The sequence below is a fragment of the Neophocaena asiaeorientalis genome, unplaced genomic scaffold, assembly GCF_003031525.2.
Source record: "Neophocaena asiaeorientalis asiaeorientalis breed wild unplaced genomic scaffold, Neophocaena_asiaeorientalis_V1.1 scaffold150, whole genome shotgun sequence".
Classification (NCBI taxonomy): Eukaryota; Metazoa; Chordata; class Mammalia; order Artiodactyla; family Phocoenidae; genus Neophocaena; species Neophocaena asiaeorientalis.
The window spans coordinates 20,876,549-20,896,677 of NW_020176571.1; the positions used below are offsets into that span (position 1 = coordinate 20,876,549).

The following is a 20,129-nucleotide window of genomic DNA, read 5'->3' on the forward strand; positions in this document are numbered from 1 at the left end:
CGTTGTCCCCCCTTCCTCTCTCTCTGGCCCCCTCATTCTCCTGGGTTCTGCTCCCTTCTGTCCTGCACCCTCCAATCCCTCTCTTTCCTCCGCTCTCTTGGATTTCCCATCTTTCCCAGTGTTTCCATGTACCTGGATCTTCCTGTTCCTTTTGTTTTCTGTTTCTCCTCCTTCCCCACCATCTCTATCTCCCTCTTTCTCCAACTCCTCCCTTTCTACTTTTCCAGGAGGCATCTATCCCTCCTCCTCTGGCCCCTTCTGGTCCTTCTCTCCTGCTCTCACTCCCTTGTCCTCCTGCTTTGCCCCCACTCTTTCTTCTCTCCACTCACTTGCCCTCTTTTCTCCACTCTGTAAATTTCTCTCTGTATATATAGTTCTGACCTTACCTCTAGTCTCTCTTCTCCCCTCTCTGTGCACCCTCCTTTTGCGACTTACTTTGTCTATTTTTTCCATCTCATTCTTTTCCTTTTTCTCTTCGCTTTCTGACCTCCTCTTTTCCCCTCTCTCTTTGTCCCCCTCTTTCTTAACACACACACTCTTAAGTTGTTTCCTTATTCACTGTCATTTTCCAAAGTCCTACAATAAGGTACTTTACTGCTAATAAGAATCTCAATAAGAAACTTAAGTCTCAAAACTCACAAAGAATGCAAAGTTCTCTTTTTAAAAGTGGTCTTTTAACAATATCACTGAAACAACCTAAAATTTTTCTGGGTAGGTCATGTGGTCAGTGTCAGATATACAAAATGGACTCATGTTTTGAGTAATAGTTTATATTCAATGAATTTAATGTTTTCTTTTTTCCTAACCTGAGAGCCTATATTTCATGCCATCTATAACTAAATAAACTGCCTCGGATCATTAACAGACTCACTTCCTCACATTGAAAATAGGGATGAACTAACCAGACTAATAAATATGTCCAGAAAACTCCATTCCTATCTTGAAAATAGGAAGTTTTTATTTCAAAATCTACTAACATTTTCCTTTATGTGTGTAATCCAGGGATAGCGAAAAGACATCAAAGGAACTTTAGCCACAAGAACACCCAATTCCCACAGAAAAGCCAGCCACACAGAAGGACATCAGGGCCAGTTCTACTGGAATTGGTGTTTCTTTGAAACTGTCGTCTTATGCTTTTTTTTGTTTGTTCCTGAACAACCTAGGTATCAAAACTGAGCAAACCCCAATGGCATTTTTCCCAGAAATAATTCTAACATTTATATGGAACCACAAAAGACCCTGAATAGTCAAAACAATCTTGAGAAAGAAGAACAAAGCTGGAGATATCATGCTCCCTGATATCAAACTATATTACAAAGCTACAGTGATCAAAATAGTATGATACTGGCACAAAAACAGACACATATATCAACACAACAGAACAGAGAGCCCAGAGATAAACCCAAGAACTACGGTCAATTAACCAAGGAATGAGCTCTGAGAGAGAGGATGCCACATTGTATGTGATTTTCAGTGATATGTAGAAAAATTCTTCAACCTTTTATTTAAGCTTTAGGTGATGCAAGTAAAAATCACTTGATTTAGACATTCTGGGCTGGTGAAGAGTGGTAGAATTGCATCAGGAAGGAATGACAAAGGAGGCAAAAATACACAATGGGGAAAAGGCAGCTTCTTCAATAAACAGTGTTGGGAAAACTGGACAGCTCCATGCAAAAGAATCAAACTGGACTACTTTCTCATACCATATACAAAAGTAGACTTAAAGTGGATTAAGGACTTAGATCTAAGACCTGAAACCATAAAACTCCTAGAAGAAAATATGAGAAGTACACTTTTTGACATCGGTCTCAGCAATACTTTTTGGATATGTCTCCTCAGGCAAGGGAAACAAAGGCAAAAATAAACAAATGGGACCTAATCAAACTAAAAAAATCTTGCACAGCAAAGGAAACTATCAACAAAATTAAAAGGCAACCTATTGAATGGGAGAAGACATTTGCAAATGACATATCCAATAAGGGATTAATATACAAAATATACCAAAAAACTCATATGATTGAACATCAAAAAAACAAACAACCTGATTTAAAAAATGGGCATAGGAACTGAATAGACATTTTTTCAAAGAAGACATACAGATGGCCAACAGACACATGAAAAGATGCTCAACATCAATAATCATCAAGGAAGTGCAAATCAAAACCACAGTGAGATTATCACCTCACACCTGTCAGAAAGGCTATTATCAAAAACAAATAACAAGTGTTGGTGAGAATGTGGAGAAAAGGGAACCCGTATGCACTCTTAGCGGAAATGTAAATTGGTGTAGCCACTACAGAAGACAGTACATAACATTTCCTCAAAAATTAAAAATAGAACTATCATATGATCCAGCAATTCCACTTCTAGTACTTTTCTTAAGAAAACAAAAACACTAATTCAAAAAGATATGTGCACCCATATGTTCACTACAGCATTATTTACAATAGTCAAGATACAAAAGCAAACTAAGTGTCCACTGACAGATGAATGGAATAAGAAGAAGTGATATACATATACAATGGAATAATACTCAGCCATAAAGGAATGGAATCTTGCCATTTGTGACAACATGGATGGACCTAGAGGATATTATGCTAAGTGAAATAAATCATACAGAGACAAATACTGTATGATTTCACTTATATGTGGAATCTAAAAGAGAAAACAAATGAACAAACATAACAAAACAGAAACAGACTCATAAATACAGAGAACAAACTAGTGGTTGCTGGCATCGGGGGAATGAGTGAAGTAGGTGGGGGAGATTAAGAGGTACAAACTTTCAGTTATAAAATAAACAAGTCACAGGGATGTAATATACAGCATAGGGAATATAGTCAATAATATTGTAATAACTTTGTATGGTCACATCATTTTGTGATGTATAGACGTATCAAATCACTCTGTTGTACACCAGAAACTAATATAATATTGTAAGTGAATTATGCTTCAATAAAAATATGATTAATAATAAAACAGCAAACCCAAAACACAAAGTAGTAGTAAAATATTCAACACTACAGTTATACTAAATAGTAGAAAAAGGGCCTTGATCACATGTCCAATGCCCATGTTACAATATCAAAGATATAATAATTTGGAAAATACCTTTTTTAAGGTTTAATACCTTTTCCTGCTTTTCAGTAATTCTTTCATTGCATTATCTAACCTAGTTTGAATTATACCACCTTATAAATTTACATATTAAAATGTAACTAAGTCAGACAGGGGGCAATCCAGTATGAGAAGTGAAAAGTCCAAGTGGGGAGGGTATCCACAGAGAGGGGCCTGGCATGGCACATTGGTGCCCAAGAGAGATGAAGAGGGCATCCACCCTTGTGGAGGGGTCAGAGCCTGAGTGAGGTGCAGAGGGCATTCATAAGGAGGGCAGCAGTGGTGACGGAAGATGAGATGGAGTAAGAGAATAACTATATTCACACACACATATATTCTCTAGATTTGTCTACTTAAAGGGCCTGGAGGGGCAAACCTCCACAGCAATAAGTACATTTAGTTCTCAGGATTTTTCTCCCAAATACCATTCTCCCCCAAATGGAACTGGGGCTTACTGAATAAATGGCTAATTCCAGAGGTGGAACAAGAAGAATGCAAGGGAGCCTGGAATATTTTAATGTGCAACAAAGCAAGGAACTACTCGAAGAATGATGGGACCATGTTAGAGGACAGGTCAGCTGGCCTGAAGGGGCTCCATTGGCCAAATCTGGGACAATCAAAATAAACAGTGCTAGAAATCAAATATAACCTATTGAATAAGACGAGCATCTGGAAGTCCATACTGATAAAAATAAATAAATGAATAAATTGAAAGTTTGATAAAAAAATGGAATGTTTACTTAGTTTCAAAGAACCACGCCACAAAATATTTGTTACAAAGGGAAACTGAGTACTTCACAGTGATAATCCTGGCAGACACCACCTTAATCAATTGACCCAAGTAAACATCACCGGTCATGGGGCAAATCAAAATCGCATGCTGCCTGATAGGAAGTGGTGGGAAAAACTTAAGTGTTACTTCTGTTACGTTCCTGCCAAAGATGCATAACTGAATCGAATCACGAGGAAACCTCAAATGACCCAAATTAAGGGACAGTCTTCAAAATAGCTGGTCTGTCTCCAAAAGTGTCAACGTCAAAGAGTTCCAGCATGAGGAGATTAAAATAACACCAAACAGCTCCTGTTTCTGAAGTGGATCTTTTTGTCAAACAGGACATGATTGAGATGATGCAAGAAATGTGAATGGCATGTGAGGATTAGGTAGCAGTAGAGTGGGATGCTCCTTCCCGATCTGGAAGGTTGTTACTTGGTTATACTTGTAGGGAATATACACTAAAGGGCTCAGGGGTGGTAGGGCATCAGGTTGGCAACTTACCTGCAAATAGTTCAAGGAAAAAGATTCTTTGTAACCTTGCTATATTGAAATTGTATCAAAATTTAAAAAGGAAAACAGTACCTAAGAACTTACCTTTTCATAGGGTATCTGCAGCAGGTCTAACACCACTGAATGGGCTCCCATATTTTTCAGTAATCGTTGATGTTGATTCCGACACTTTTTATTCTGTATACAGAGTTTACTTAGCCTAATCAAAATCTTTCCAAAGAAGAAGAAAAGCATTAAATATAATAAAGGAACAAAACTTCTTTGCCATGCCAGTATAAACTCACATAGAAATATTTCACATCTGACCTCCTTTACAATCCGGTAGTTGTTGCTCTTATTGCTGTCAATCTGAGGTTTCTTTGTTCCATCTTGCACTGGACTTAAAATGTTTGAGTCCTAAAATAAACACAAAGATGTATGTTATGCCCTATATATCTTTGTAATACATTTATTTATTTTGTAATAAATAAGAAACACTTCTTGTAATTATTTTGTGATGAATTTATTATTCAACTTAAATGTTTCCTTGGTATTTTTTTATCCCATTAAAAGCTCCTTGGCTTAAATGAGTCATGAAAATGACCACTTCCCAACAACAACCAATTACAAGATCTATGGCATTACTAATAATTAATGAATTAAGTTTAAAAGGAAAGGGTATTACAAGTAACATTATCAGTCTATTTCCTTATGCTAAATGTATCAGACATATCATGACTTTATATTGCCTATAGGAAAAGGAACAGTAAAAATCCAGGGCATAGGAGGCATAATTTTATTATTAGGGATGAACTTCAGGGAAAAAAAAAAAAGACTGAAGGAGCATATCATAACATGACATGTTAAAACACTTCAGGGATGTGAGGAAAAAGCACCTTAACCCAAGAATTCTCTGACAGGTTACCATGACATCCTTAAGAGTCATGACTGGGGGCCAACCAACCATGTACAGAATCATGAAAATGAAAAAAAATTTTTCTTTATTTAAAAATAATATTTTAAATTCCTAAATTAATAAAGCTTATTAAGAGGACTTGAAACACCAAAAGCATGTCATTCTAACAACCATTATCTGTAGCAGTACAATAAAAAAACAAATGCAGGGAGATACATATTTTAAATATCAACTATTGGAGTCACCACATGAAAATAAAACATCACTTACGAACAATTTAATACCTGAACATTTGTTAAGACTTAATGCATTTCTGGTACTAGGCAATGGTGAATAGATATAAAAGAAATAGAAGATATGGTCCTTCCCACAAGAAAATTACAGTTTACCTAAGGAAACAGGGAGAAATATGAAAATAAAGGTTTGAACTGAGCAGAATTCACTATTCAGAGAGAGAGACAGAGGCTAGTTATAGCTTTAGACAGCTTTATGAAGGAGGGGAAATTTAAGCTAAGGTCTTGAAAGATGAAAACTACTTAGTTAAGTATGAGGGGGTGTGGAAGGGCAGGGGTACACTTGTTAGGCGAAGAAGTCACCTTAGCCAAAGGCACTGTAGAAAGAAAAGCACAACAGTGGGTAGAAAACGACAAGAACTGACAAAGCATGCTGCAAAAGTGGACCATTAGATGGAGTGGGGCCTGACCATCTCCCTGATTTACAACAGGTACAAAATTGCACCTGGGATGAATGTCAAGTTCAACGTGGGTTAAAAAACACCCTAAAGTCCTGACTACATTGAAGGTGTTGGACTCACAGTTAAAGGGGACTCCAATCTAAGCTCAGGAAAAAGTAAAAACTATATGAAGCCAATTGATAAATTTTATTTGTCCCTGTTTTCCCTACTGTGTTCCATGAAAAATCACAAAATTAATGCAAACCAAGAAAGAAAAATATATACATTTTCCTTGCTAGTCAAAGAATTCTGATGGAAGGCTTCAAGCAGGCGAGTGACTTGGCCCATGCGGTGCCATCACCACTGCTCAGTAAGCTCCGTGTTCCTCTTTGACTTCTCTCCAGGCAAATATTGTCCAAGACGGAGGCTCCCAATCTGAACTCCATTTAGCAAGTAACTCTCCTCCCATTTTACTGAGCATAAGGAAATTCCCCTACATGACATTGCCTCTTCTCCATCTGAAAATGTCCAGTATCAACTACAAAACCGTCTACCTTCCCTGCTATGTCTCAGAGAAAAAGAACTTTTGAAGCACGGATTTTTAAATTCCATCTCCCCCTGCCTCTTCTCTCTGCTTCATCTCTGTTTCTTGTGCACGAACAGTTTCTACCCTCTACTGATTCTTTCTTAACTCTCTGAAAATATGGCCAAGTTGAGGCCAACCAAGCACTTTCTGTGATATCGCCCATTCTGGGAAGTAGTCAGATTACTACTTGCATCTCAGATTACTCAGATTACTACCCCCACTAAATTCCTCAAAAGAATAATCTACTGTATTAAAATTCTTTTATGTGTCAATGACTCAATTACTAAAACTGTCTTTGGCATCTGATTCTATGGCTCACTACCACTTCCCTTTAAATCTCACTTTGTTTTACTATGACAGGATACTCTCCAAGATTTTCTGACCACCTTATCTCTTTCACTCAATGGAACTGGAACTGCAAAAAGTAAAGAATAAAAACACTGCAAGTATTCAAACTGTTACTGTTTCCTTCCAGGGTTGTGTCACCTATGCTAATAAATCCTAGGAAAGAAATGAAAGCAATCCAACCTCCACCCCAGGTAAATAAAAGAGAAAAAAGAATGGGAGATATTGTCTACAAGACAATAAACACTAAGTGAATCTGAAAAAGTTGTAGAAGAAAATGTAAAATTATATATGTAAGTGAAGTCAGTGTAGAAGAGGGAAGGGGCCCAAGTGGCTCACGTAAATATAAACTGTTTAGATGGAAGAGGCTGGAGGTCAGAGCATGAGACAAACAGCGTTTCTATTTGATACCAAAAATAATTTATTGATGAGAAATAGAAATTGCAAAGCTAGAAATATAATTAAATTTCCTTTTTCTGATCACAAAGGTGAAGGCTGAATTGAAAAAGGCCATATTCATTTTTTTTCTGGAAGAGAAGAAATATTAAAGAAAACCACCCTTGTATTCCAAGCCAGGATTAAGATGCTACCAAGTCTAAAGACTGACAAAGCTCCTAAGGTGGAGAGGAGATCTTTCTGACATATGTCAACTTAAAAAAACTCAGTCAGAAATACAGGCAAAGTTTTGGCAGATATATGTAAGTCTATTTTTCAAACAATGGCCTGCAAAAAAAGCAACTGTCTTGTTTTAAGAAAAGTAATCTCAGGGATGATGTACTACATTACAAAAAGTTATGTTCTCCAGTTCTGCCCAAGGGAGGATATAGACAATGCTAAACTCTCTAAGTATGGGAATGATGAAGAAAACTTATTTTAATTTAAAATTGCCAGCAGTCAACAAAAGGAGGCAATGCTGGAGAATTCAATAAACGGCCCCCTTTAGTTTCAGAAAATAATTCAATGTAATTAAACCGAACAAAAATATTAACCCACAGAACATCTGGAAGATCCTAAAACAGAGATTGGGGGAATTTAAGAAATATGTAAACTATATAACTACAGTGAGGTTTTGTTTTCTTATGTTGACGCCAAAATTCTCTAAGTAAAGATGTTCTGAGAGTTCTCCTCCAGAAAGGGAAGAAATTAATTATATTTTTTATATCCTATGCAAATTTGGCCCTACATCAGTGCCCAAATCGACAAAGCCGTGGCTTTATCCTAATGACAAAATATTAGTTATGTGTAAAATGTAGAATTATAATTTATTCAGAGTCCCAGAGCTGAGCAGATGCAGGAAAAAAAAAAATGTGTAACACTGAGAACAATGCCATGCTTATAGTAAATATCTATATTATCCTTTTGACAGCAGTGATGAAGAATAAATATGGAACTCCAAAAATACTTGCACTTCATTGTAATTGTTTCCAATCATCTGGAAGAACTTGAATTTATTTCCTCTAGTGGAATATGGGAACCACTTAGTTAAGTGATTTTATTGAGGTGGCTAGATTTTTAAGTGCACAGTATATACTGTAACATAAAGCAATACATTCAGAAACAACATAGCAAGGAGAGTCTAGAAGGGTCTAGAAATTTAGGGAAGAGTCTAGAAATTAGATGGTTGCATGGATCTAGACAGACTCAGAGTGAATACCTAAACAAACAGTGGTTCTGAACACAGCGTTGCTCTCAAATTTATTTGGCATCAGGCATGGAAACGCCTTTTAGATCAACAGCAAAAATGATATAAGAAAATAATATTGTATGAACCATATGGTGAACTAAACATGGGCACAAATTAATGAGGATCTGGCTCCTTAACTTAAACAAGGGCAATCATTTTATTTTAAAAAAGCACTTTCCAAATCCTACAATGTAGAACTTCCTGCATCTACTACAGCTGTGATTAGCTCAGTGAATATTTACAATAGCCAGGACATGGAACCAACCTAAATGTCCACTAAACATGGGCACAAATTAATGAGGATCTGGCTCCTTAACTTAAACAAGGGCTATCATTTTATTTTAAAAAAGCACTTTCCAAATCCTACAATGTAGAACTTCAGCTCAGTGAATATTTACAATAGCCAGGACATGGAACCAACCTAAATGTCCATCGACAGATGAATGGATGAAGATGTGGCACATATATACAATATACAATGGAATACTACTCAGCCATAAAAAGAAACGAAATTGAGTTATTTGTAGTGAGGTGGATGGACCTAGAGTCTATCATACAGAGTGAAGTAAGTCAAAAACAAATACCATATGCTAACGTATACATATGGAATCTAAAAAAAAAAGTGGTACTGATGAACCTAGTTGCAGGGCAGGAATAAAGAGGCAGACATAGAAAATGGTCTTGAGGACATGGGGTGGGGAGGTGAAGCTGGGGCGAAGTGAGAGTAGCATCGACATATACACACTACCGAATGTAAAACAGTTGGCTGGCGGGAAGCAACAGCATAGCACAGGGAGATCGGCTCGGTGCTTTGCGATGACCTAGAGGGGTGGGATAGGGAGGGTGGGAGGGAGGCTCAAGAGGGAGGGGATATGGGGACATGTGTATGCATACGGCTGATTCGCTTTGTTGTGTAACAGAAACTAACACAGTATTGTGAAGCAATTATACTCCAATAAAGATCTGGTAAAAAAAAATAGCTCAGGGCATGTCTTCTCTTTGTCCCCATCCCAGTGAAGTGACAGGTGTCCTTCCCCAGCAAATGTCATCAAGTCAGCAAGACTGCAAAGCGTTCTGCTCACCGTCTGGATTCTGAGCCTTCTCTTCCCGTATCCACTATTTAACTGAATCAGTGGCATCATTTACCAATCACCCTCCTCCCAACTTCAGACGTCAAATGCCATCCTTTTCCCTTCCCACCTCCCTCCGAAACACACACAAAAAATCTAATACTCAGTCTTTTATACTTGACTGACCAACCATATGATAATTTAGTTGAAGCTCTTCCTAGTAAATAGCACCTCCTTCAGACAACTGAATGATAGCCTCACTGTGGGAGAATGAGGTATTTTCTCTCCCTCCCACCTAAGACTAACATCACATACCAACCATTCGGGATGATATCCAGGGGGATGCAGGAACCCTAACATCAGCCTAGATCTAATTATCTGACCTTGTCTGTAAAGCTAATTCAGACCATCACGGGGTCATGGTCGTTTCTGCTTCCCTGGCTGGCACCTACGGCTGCTTGAAGGCTTGGTCCAAGATCCACAGTGCAGGGAAGAGGCTGTGTCCACCAACACTGGCCGATAACGCCCCTCCAGATTTCCCCCAAGCTAGGCACAAATCTCCGCCCTTCTAGAGAGTAAATGCATATTCTTAGTCTTACTCCAAACCTGTTTTCCTTTCCTTTGTCCTAAGACAAATACAAACATGGCATTTTCAGATTCATTTGATGCCATTTTAATGAGTATTTGATGATGTTTAATCAGATGTCCTAGAAAATACCCCAAATCTCTTTGACTATCTATATCTCTGATAAATAAGTAACCAAAAAAGGATGTACCACTGGAGTGCATTCTCTTTGCTTAAAGACATATTCCAGAAAAAAGGGAATGTACTGATGATAGGTATGTTCGATGTAAACTAATAGCTGCTTTCCTAGGAGTACAACAGGAACCCATTATAGCACAGCAATGTACAGTACTTTTTTCTATAATACTTTCTATAATACTTTATTCATATTATATAATACTTTTTAATTCGCTCCTCACCAGTATTATATGAAATTAGAAAGGTAGGCAACCCTTTAGTCAGCAGGGTGGCAAAGGTTAACAAAGCACTGTGCAGGAAGTGAAAACAGTGATATAAATAGAGCCCTTACAGACTATGTCTGCTACCTGATGTCACGTGAAGAAAGCATTCTTAGTCACAGTCACCTCAGAGCACACCCCAATGTGACTGAGAGAGGGGGCTGTATGTATAGAAGGTGAGAGGAAGAAATCAGCACCACCTTCTCTTCGACTCCCTCTTCAGCAAGCAATCATTAAGGAAACGCTGCTGCCTGGCCCAATGACACAGGTGGCTCCGATTTGAATGAATCAACTTCTATAATTTCCTTGCAAGCCACTCGTTGAGGAAAAAAACATATAGGAAGTTGGAATCCACGCTACCAAATTATATGAAATTGAGAACAAATGGCAAAGTGAAAAACTGAATAAAATAGTAACTGTCCTCTATAACATGAAAGGAAATAATAAGTTTATGCTGAAACGGCATTAATTTTAAATGTAGGCCAGAGGGAAAAAGATTCTTATCCTGGAAATAATTGGAAGAAACAAACTCAGGAGATACAAGCATTACATTTAAGAACTTGCATTACACCAAATAGAATGAGAATGTGTAGAAGTAGCATTTGGCTCAAAGCCAAAAACTAGTTTTCAGCTGCATGTCTTGTGAAAGGACTTTGACACTCATGTGTAGCAATCACCTTCAGCAACATCAGCTCAGACATAAAGGACAGAGATATGTAATGTGATATAAATGAGTAAAATAAATATACAAGGAGGTTGAGGGCAAAAACAGAAAGTGGAGACAAGAAAACAAATTCCGTAAAAGGAACATTCCAGAAAGCACTCTCCCAAATGAATGGATACACGTTCTCCATGTAGCTATCACAGTGTCCCTCACTGGTCAGATCCTGTAGGGATATTCTGTCTGAAACTCATGTAGTCTTTCTGAACCAAGCAGTGAAGGTTAGACATTCTACCAGTTACTTTTGCCAAGAGTCAATCAGAAGTTTTGCTGAAGAAACCAAGTCTATATAGAACTATTTCCCTGCTGTGAAGAATCAAAGTACTAACACTTGGGAAAGCACCATTTTCTTTCAAGATATCTTTCTAGAGGGATCAGCCTCCTTACCTGTTTGCTTCATCAAAGAAAAAAGATCAGAAGTGGCTGGCAAAGAATGGAAACTGGGTTTTGCTTTTAAAGAGTAACGAGATGTGGAGGTAAGAGAAAAACCATCAGACAGCGAAGGGGTGCTGAGAGAGAAGCAGAGAAAAAGCAAAAGAGGGAAGGAGAGGGGGAGGGAGGGAAGGAAGGAAGGAATTCATTCTCTCAGTAAGATAAATCAGCAAACTAAAATTCAAATACCTGCGAGGAAAGTTAATGCTAAGAAAGACAACAACCAAAAATCAATAATGAGATTATATCATTCCCAGTGAAACGCAAACAGTCAAATAATCTGAAAGGACTTTGAAATATAAGTACGTTTAAAATAATCATAGAGATAAAGTGAGGAACATCTCTCACCCCAGGTGGACCCCTCTGTGGTTACCGCGGCTCAGCATGACCCCATAGCATCACTCGGCGGGGATAAGGGAGAGCTCTACTGGGAAAGGGGGAACTGCAAGCCAAGGGCCAGCAGAGAAAAGGCGTGTGCGCCCCAGCCTTCCATCCCCCCCCCCGGGGAGGTACCGCCGCTCTGCTTGACACCAGTCTGGGTCTACACTTCTGAGTGACCACCCGTGCCCCTACCTCGTAGCAACTTCTCACCAGGCAAGTTTGAGAGTAACGGGTCCATGGACGTACACAAAACGTCTTGGGCACCAGGCAGTCTGGATTCAGGTACCTGTCGTTGGTAGGAATTGACCAGGTACACGAGCTATGAGGCCCACAGAAATGAGAAGAGGAGCAGAAGCCTTAGGTCCCATGAGAAGCCAAATCAGTGCACAGCCTCTTAGGAGAGAAGATGGTGCCCTGCCCCTCCCACCACCGCACCTCACCCTGCAAACAGACAGCCAGTTGGTTGCCCAGGCAACCCAGAGTGAGCCCCCAGGGACACTTCCCAGTTAATTCTGCCCCATACATCACACACCCGTTAAAAGAACAAAAAGTTATGAAGTGAAAACAGGCAGATATGAATCTAGAATGCATAGATATGAAAAAGAATCAATCAGAAACCCCGAAAAGGAAAAAAATAGTCCTTGAAGTAAAAACTAGATAGATGGTTTAAACATCAGACATCAGTGATGACTATAATTTCTTTTTAAAGGAGCAGGCGACCACATATAGGTAGGTAGCTAGATGCAGAGACAAATAAACATAGATATGCAGACACAGAAGCACAATCACTGTGAAGAAAAATTAACAACAACCAAAATATTTTACACGGGTGGGAACTTTGTGTCCTGTGAGGCCCATGTGGCCTGCTTCTCAACTCTTAAGAGGTGAAGGAGCATAACAGGCAATCCTGACGTAACCCACTCGGATGTGGCTTCCTGAGTTAATCCCTCCCCTTCCTATATTTAGAAGTCAACACATTTGAATGTGAGGCGCTAGTAACACTACTGAGACAGTCAACTCGTTACACCCTAGCCATCAAGCTTTCAGCACCAATGGTATAATCTTTTCATGTCGTGGAAGGCAAGATCATAAAGGGAAACCCTGGAAGATACACTAGGTAGTAAAGCTCATAGGTACTAGGGACACAATGGGCTTACTAGAAGACCAAATCCACCCGTCCTCCCCCTGCTTCTACGAGATCAACTTCAATAATGGGATAATTTTGGCTTCGCCGAGATTTGTTAGTGTTAGTAAATGGATCATCAATTCACATTTATTGCCCCAAGTACACAGAGTTTACCACTGAGGGAAAAAAACACTTTTATGTCATCAGAAACGTTTCTGATTACTAAAATGAAGACTTACTTTAATGCTATCTGGTCTTCTGATATCTAAGCAGGCACAAAGACCATTATGAGCTGTTTTAAAACAATGCCAATCATCCTGTGTTTAGAGCCTTTGTAAAGATCTACTGAACAACAAAGGATTATTATCTGATTGGTCTGCCAGAGTACATGCTGCCTGCTACTGGCTGTTTCCATTGATGTGATACATTTCATCCTGTTTACAATAAACTGTCACTACCTCTGGCAGTTGGTTCATTGTATAATGTAGATTATTTGGCTGTGTACAATTAGTAACTTTGTAGTTTCTCACTTTTTCTCCTTATATTAATCTATTATAAATGTACCATTCTCCTGGCTTCTCAATGAACCTACTTGAGCACATTTCTACTGCTGCTTCCCTAGTTCCTGCTTACCTAACCTCACACCTGAACTTGGGCAAGAGGCCCTTAACTGGTCCCCTCCTTTAGCCTCTTGCGCTGCTGAACCATCCTTCCCCCAAATCTTCAAAGGCTCCCAATGTCCCAGCCACTTCAAACACCAATCACTTATCCCTGTTGAATTTCTGCTTCTCTTGTGATTATTCTTGAATCACTAATAAAATCCTCCCAATCTTTCAAAACACTGAAGTCTTCTCCAAGTAGCCAGTCCCACACTGACCTCTCCCTTTTCTGTGCTACAACAGTTCAATATTCAATCATACATTTGTCATACTGTTTTATGTGTGTTAATCTGTGTGTTCATTCTTTGAGGACAAGAGCCATAGCTCAAATATTAGATTTGATTCTAGATATCAAACTTTAAGAAGGGAAATGAGAAATTCAGGTGTGTACAAAGGCAAGGAAGCATGATGGTGAAGGGATGAAATTGTACTTTAAGCAGAATATTCAAGAAAAAGGGTTGTTCTCTGGAGAAAAATGCCAGCAAATCAAGTAGAGTAGGTTCAGATATGGTCCACAGTGCCTCAATACTAACATCAGTAAACAGATATTACAAGGATAAATATATGAGCTCAAAATAGAGTTTTCTACTTTTAAGAACCGTCAGAAATAGAAAATGTTGAAGTAGAAGTGCAGAGGAACCCCTCTGACGACACAACATTCAGAAGTGATAGATAAAATATTTAAACTATCTCTTTTTAGTAAAGAGTAAGCAAACGGAGGCTGGAAACCAGAAAAATACATGAATTTTCCAAGCAGTAATCAAGCACGGACTCATTTGTTGGCCCTGAGGGCATCAGCCCAAGCTGAGAACCAACAACTGAGTTTTAACTTGTCTCACACACACAACAGAAAAGAAGCAAAGCCTGAATTCCAAGATGGAAGGTCTGACCAGAAACCTGCCTCAGGACCAGGAATACCTAAAGGAGACACCCACAGAGACGAGCCAGGGAAAAACGTGGCACACAGAAGAACAAAGGGGTACCTGTCTTGGCTTGGCTTGGTCAAAGCCAAAAAAGGGAGAAAACTCTCTTGAGCTCCTATATACAAAGACAAGCCCACTTTCACTCAAGATTTGGGGATAGAATTCCCACTAATAAAAGGGCTCCAAAAGTTCCAAGCCAAAAACTTTGTCTAACATGTTTACAAAATGTCGTATCTCAAAGTGTCTCAATGAGGCAAATGAAATCTTCTCTGGATTAAACACAAACTTCAGAGGAATTCACATATTCCAAAGAATTTAAGTTCATAATACATTTTTTTAATTACTAACTATCTAAGTAAACACATTCCCAAGGACTTCTGCAAGAATAGCACACTTAAAACTGCAAATGGCCTTCCTATTAGAAAACCACTAGATCCTAGATACAGAACCTATTTTAAGTACATTTCTGGGCTCACTGGAAATGAAGGACAACTCTGAAAGACCCCACCCACCATCTACAATGGAAAAAAAGTAAACTGAAACCAGATCAGAGAGTTCCAAGCTTCAGGGCAACATGGTAAGTTTCCCTGAAGGCAAATGCCAGTAGTACCAGGCCTGCAACCCAGAAAGACAAGCCAGCTCTAAGCAAGTGTCAAATCGGAGTAGCTAAAGCCGAGACTCCTGCTTTTAGACCCGTGTGTGGGAAGGGAGCAATGTGGTCTCAGGCTCACAGCGCCCCCTGGCCATAGGCCAAGGTAATCACAAATACTCTAAGGAGGAAAACATACCGTCTTTCAAATCCTTAAATCCAAAAGATGTGAGCTCAAAACCTAGACCCGAATGTTTACAGCAGCTTTACTCATCATGGTCCCAAACTGGAAACAATCAAGAGGTCTTTCAATAGGTGAATTAGGATAAACAAACTATAGTACATCCAGACAATGGAGTATTATTTAGCAATAAAAAGAAATGTGCTAGTGAGTTACAAAAGGACATAGAAAAACCTCAAATGCATATTGCTAAATGAAAGAAGGCAGTCTGAAAAAGCTAGATATGGTACAATTCCACCTATATTCTGGAGAAGGCAAAACTATACATGAGACAGTAAAAAGATCAGGGGTTCCTGAGGGGTTCCCAGGGGCTCAGGGATTCACAAGAGAGGGACAAATAGGTGGAACAGAGAGGAATTTTAGGGCAATGAAACTATTCTATATGATACTGTACATAGCATTATACATTTGTCAAAACCCACAGACTCGTACAGCACAAACAGCAAAACCTAAAGTAAATTATGAACTTCAGTTAATAATAATGTATCAATACTGGCTCATCAACTGCAACGTACCACATTAATTAATGTAAGATGTTAATAATAGAAAACTGAAGGGAGGGGAGGAGAGGATATAAGGGCATTGTACCTTCTGTGCAATTTTTCTCTAAACCTAAAACTGCTCTAAAAACAAAGTCTATTAATAAAAGATATGAGCTCATAATCAAATATGACCAAATATATAATGAAACATGGAATTAGTATTACATACAGGCTATTAAATAGTCATATGGAATCACAAAAATTAGCAAGCAACAAAAGATGATCAAAAATGACCAAAAAGGTTTATCTAGTCAAACTGCAGGTGTGAAAAAGTATAATGGCTGAAATTAAAAGTCAAGAGGTAAAGTGAACAGCAAATAAGACATGCCTGAAGAGCGACTCAGACGACTCTACGAAACTATTCAAATTCAGCATAAAGTCGCAGGTATGGAAAATATAAAAAGAAAACTAATAGATATGGAGGCAATAATAAGGTTTAACAAACATTTAATCAGTTTTAAAATCAGAATTAAAGCACCACTATTCAACACACAGCAAACTTCTCAACAGTAGCAACGGCAGCCAGAAGACATGGAACAATATCATCAGAAGTGGGAGAAAATAAATCTCAACTGATAAAAGGCTTCTGTTTCCAGTTAAAAATAATTTTAAATTTATAGGCATCAAATAAAATAGCCTTAAAACATATAGAGATTAATAGAACTATAGGGGAAACTGATAAACCTACCATTATAGTGGGAAATGCTAACAAATCTCTCTCAATTTTTGATACATCAAGAAAACAAAAATATTTGTGATTAGATAGATGATTTAAATACAATAAACTAGATTTACTAATCACATATAAGGAAACTTACACGCATTCACATTCTTCTTGAGCCCACATTAAATATTTCTAAAACCTGAGGATATAATAGACCAAAAATTGTCTCAACAAATTTTGGATAACTGATATCATCAAAACCACACTCTCTTGCTACAAGTTAATTAAGAATTCAATAACCCAAAAAATGGGCAAATTTTGAGAATGCATTTGGAAATTTAAAAACTCATTTCCAAGAAACTATACTGGGCCAAAGAAGAAATCATAATGAAATTATTTAAATATCTAATATTGAACAGTAATAAAAATACCATTTGTCAAAATCTGTGGGATGCAGCTCCTGAGAAGGAAATTATATCATTAAATTTTTTAAAAGTCTGAAAAGTATGTCAACATAAAAGGCTATAGTATAGTAGGATAAATATAATGAAATAGCAAACAAACACAGGAGCTCAACAAAGCCAAAAACAGACTCATTAAACGGATGAATAAAGTATATCCAGCTCTGGTGAGATTGTACCTGACATTATACATTTGTCAAAACCCACAGAACTGAACAACACAAAGAGTGAAATCTAAAGGGAAAAAAGAAGAAGAGAATGAAAAAGGGGTATGAGCTACAGATATAGCAGATACTTAAAAAGATAACGAGGGACTTCCCTGGTGGTGCAGTGGTCAGGAGTCCACCTGCCAATGCAGGGGACACGGGTTTGATCCCTGCTCCAGGAAGATCCCACATGCCGCAGAGCAACTAAGCCCATGCGCCACAACTACTGAAGCCTGCACGCCTAGAGCCTGTGCTCTGCAACGAGAAGGCACTGCAATGAGAAGCCCACACACGGTAACCAAGAGTAGCCCCCACTCACTGCAACTACAGGAAGCCTGCATGCAGCAAAGAAGACACAATGCAGCCAAAAATAAATAAATAAATTTATTTTTAAAAAAAGATAATGAAATAAGATGAATAAATTTGAAAACTAAAGTATATAGCCAGAAAAGTATACAAGCTGACCCAAAATAGAAAATTTTAATGAATTTATAAACTTTAAAAATTAATTACTAGTTAAAGTCTTCCCACAAACTGAATCCAAGGCCCAGGCAGATTTAGAAAAGTTCTACCAAACATTCACAGAAGAGATAAAGAAAGGGGAAGATTGTGTAACTCACTTTGTTACAGAATTAGTTTAACCTTGAAACCAACAATTGACAGGAACAGTACAAGAAAGGAAAATTAGAGGCCAACCTCACTGACAACAAAGATGTAAAATCCTGAACAAAATACTAGCAAACTGGATGTAGTACTGTAAAAGATATCACCAAGATACACTTATTCTAGAATGCAAGGTTACTATGGTAGCAGCTCTATTTATGATTCATGTTATCAAAATTAGCAGATTATAATTAAAGAAAAATAACAATCTTGACAGATGCCTAAACTGCATTTAATAGAAGTCAACAACCATATTAAAAATTAGCAAACGAAAAACAGAAAGGAATTTCCTCAATTGGTAAAAGGTATCTACAAAAAAAAAAGTACCATAAAACTATATTCAATAGTGAAATATTAAAATTATTCCCTTTAAAATCAGAAGCAAAACAAGGATACCCATTATCACCACATCTATTCACCATTGTACTGCAAAACCTTACCAACACAATAAAGCAAGAAAAAAAGAAATAATAGATGAAAAGATAGTGTTCAAGTTTGAATTATAGCATCACCATGACTTTATGTCAAAAATATTTTTAACCTTAGGTAGCTATACATGAATTGGTAGGACCTAACTACCTGCGCACACAGAATTTAGCTTAACCTAAACTGGAAGAGGAAGTGAAATGTCCAATAAACATATAAAAACATGCTCAACCTCATAATAATCCAGCAAAATGAAAATCACAACAGGGATAATATACCAAACACACCCAATTATCAAAAATGGAAAAGTGAGGGCTTCCCTGGTGGCGCAGTGGTTGAGAGCCCGCCTGCCGATGCGGGGGACACGGGTTCGTGCCCCGGTCCTGGAGGATCCCACATGCCGCGGAGCGGCTGGGCCTGTGGGCCGTGGCCGCTGGGCCTGCGCGTCCGGAGCCTGTGCTTTACGGCGGGAGAAGCCGCAGTGGGGAGAGGCCCGCGTACCAAAAAAAAAAAGAAGAAAAATGGAAAAGTGAGAAAACCAGTAGTCATCAGGATGGGGAACCACAGAAACTCTTATACACCCTGGAGGGAGTATCATTTGGTCTTTGGAAAACAACTGGCATTATTTGGTAAAAGTAAACATACCAGATATTAACACCTAAATATATATCCTGAAGGGGTGCTTAAACATGTGCATCAGGTGACATTAAAAAGTTTTTTAAGCTCCTTTTGGTAGCAAATTTTCTTTTAAAACTGTAGCAAATTTTCTTTAAAACTTTCTTCTAAAACTTTTAGATATGTAAAGAACATAAAATGTCCATCAACAGTTTACTAGATAAACATGTGCATAAAATGTAATAATGTATATTAGAGAAAATGAATAAGTCATTGCTATACAACAACAAAGATGGAGGACAAAACATATCTAAAACAGACTAAGTGAAATACTTTTCATTTTGTTAAATGTTTTAAAAATATAGATATACATGGTAAAACAGTTAAGAAAAGCAAGGAAATTATTAACATGAACCCATGATAATGGTTTCCTCTGGGATATAGGGATGGACCACAGAGACTTCTTATTGGTACTATTCTATTTCTTAAGCAATACATTAATTTCAACAGAATGTTCTACCTCGGGAGGTATTGAATTTCCCATCACAGAAGTTTGCTTTATTTTAAGAAATATCTCACTTAGGTGACCTATTTAGAGAGAGAACAAATACTACACAGGAAATAGACTTGATAACCCTACAAGTATCTTTTAATTTAACAAGTATCTTTTAAGATTTCATAATTCTATATGCATCATAGTAAACAGCACACTGTGTTCCACATGAAAACCAATAATAATTATAACAAGCATTCACTGACTGTGGACTTCTGGCAGACACCGACATCCTTTCTTCCTTCTTGC

At 38.0% G+C, this 20,129-nt stretch overlaps 1 protein-coding gene across 3 annotated transcripts in view; it reads right to left on the reverse strand.

Moving 5' to 3' along the window:
- The window catches only part of ITPR2 (inositol 1,4,5-trisphosphate receptor type 2), a 520,017-nt gene that overhangs the window by 271,665 nt on the left and 228,223 nt on the right, over window positions 1–20,129 (reverse strand). For all 3 annotated transcript variants that reach the window (XR_003001564.1, XM_024733221.1, XM_024733219.1), the window contains exons 27-28: window positions 4,709–4,798; window positions 4,487–4,612 (exon numbers count right to left, since the gene is read on the reverse strand). Coding sequence is in view for 2 of the 3 variants with exons in the window: in XM_024733221.1 (XP_024588989.1) it covers window positions 4,487–4,612; window positions 4,709–4,798 (216 nt within the window). In the remaining variant the exon portion in view is untranslated. The remainder of the gene's footprint in view (window positions 1–4,486; window positions 4,613–4,708; window positions 4,799–20,129) is intronic.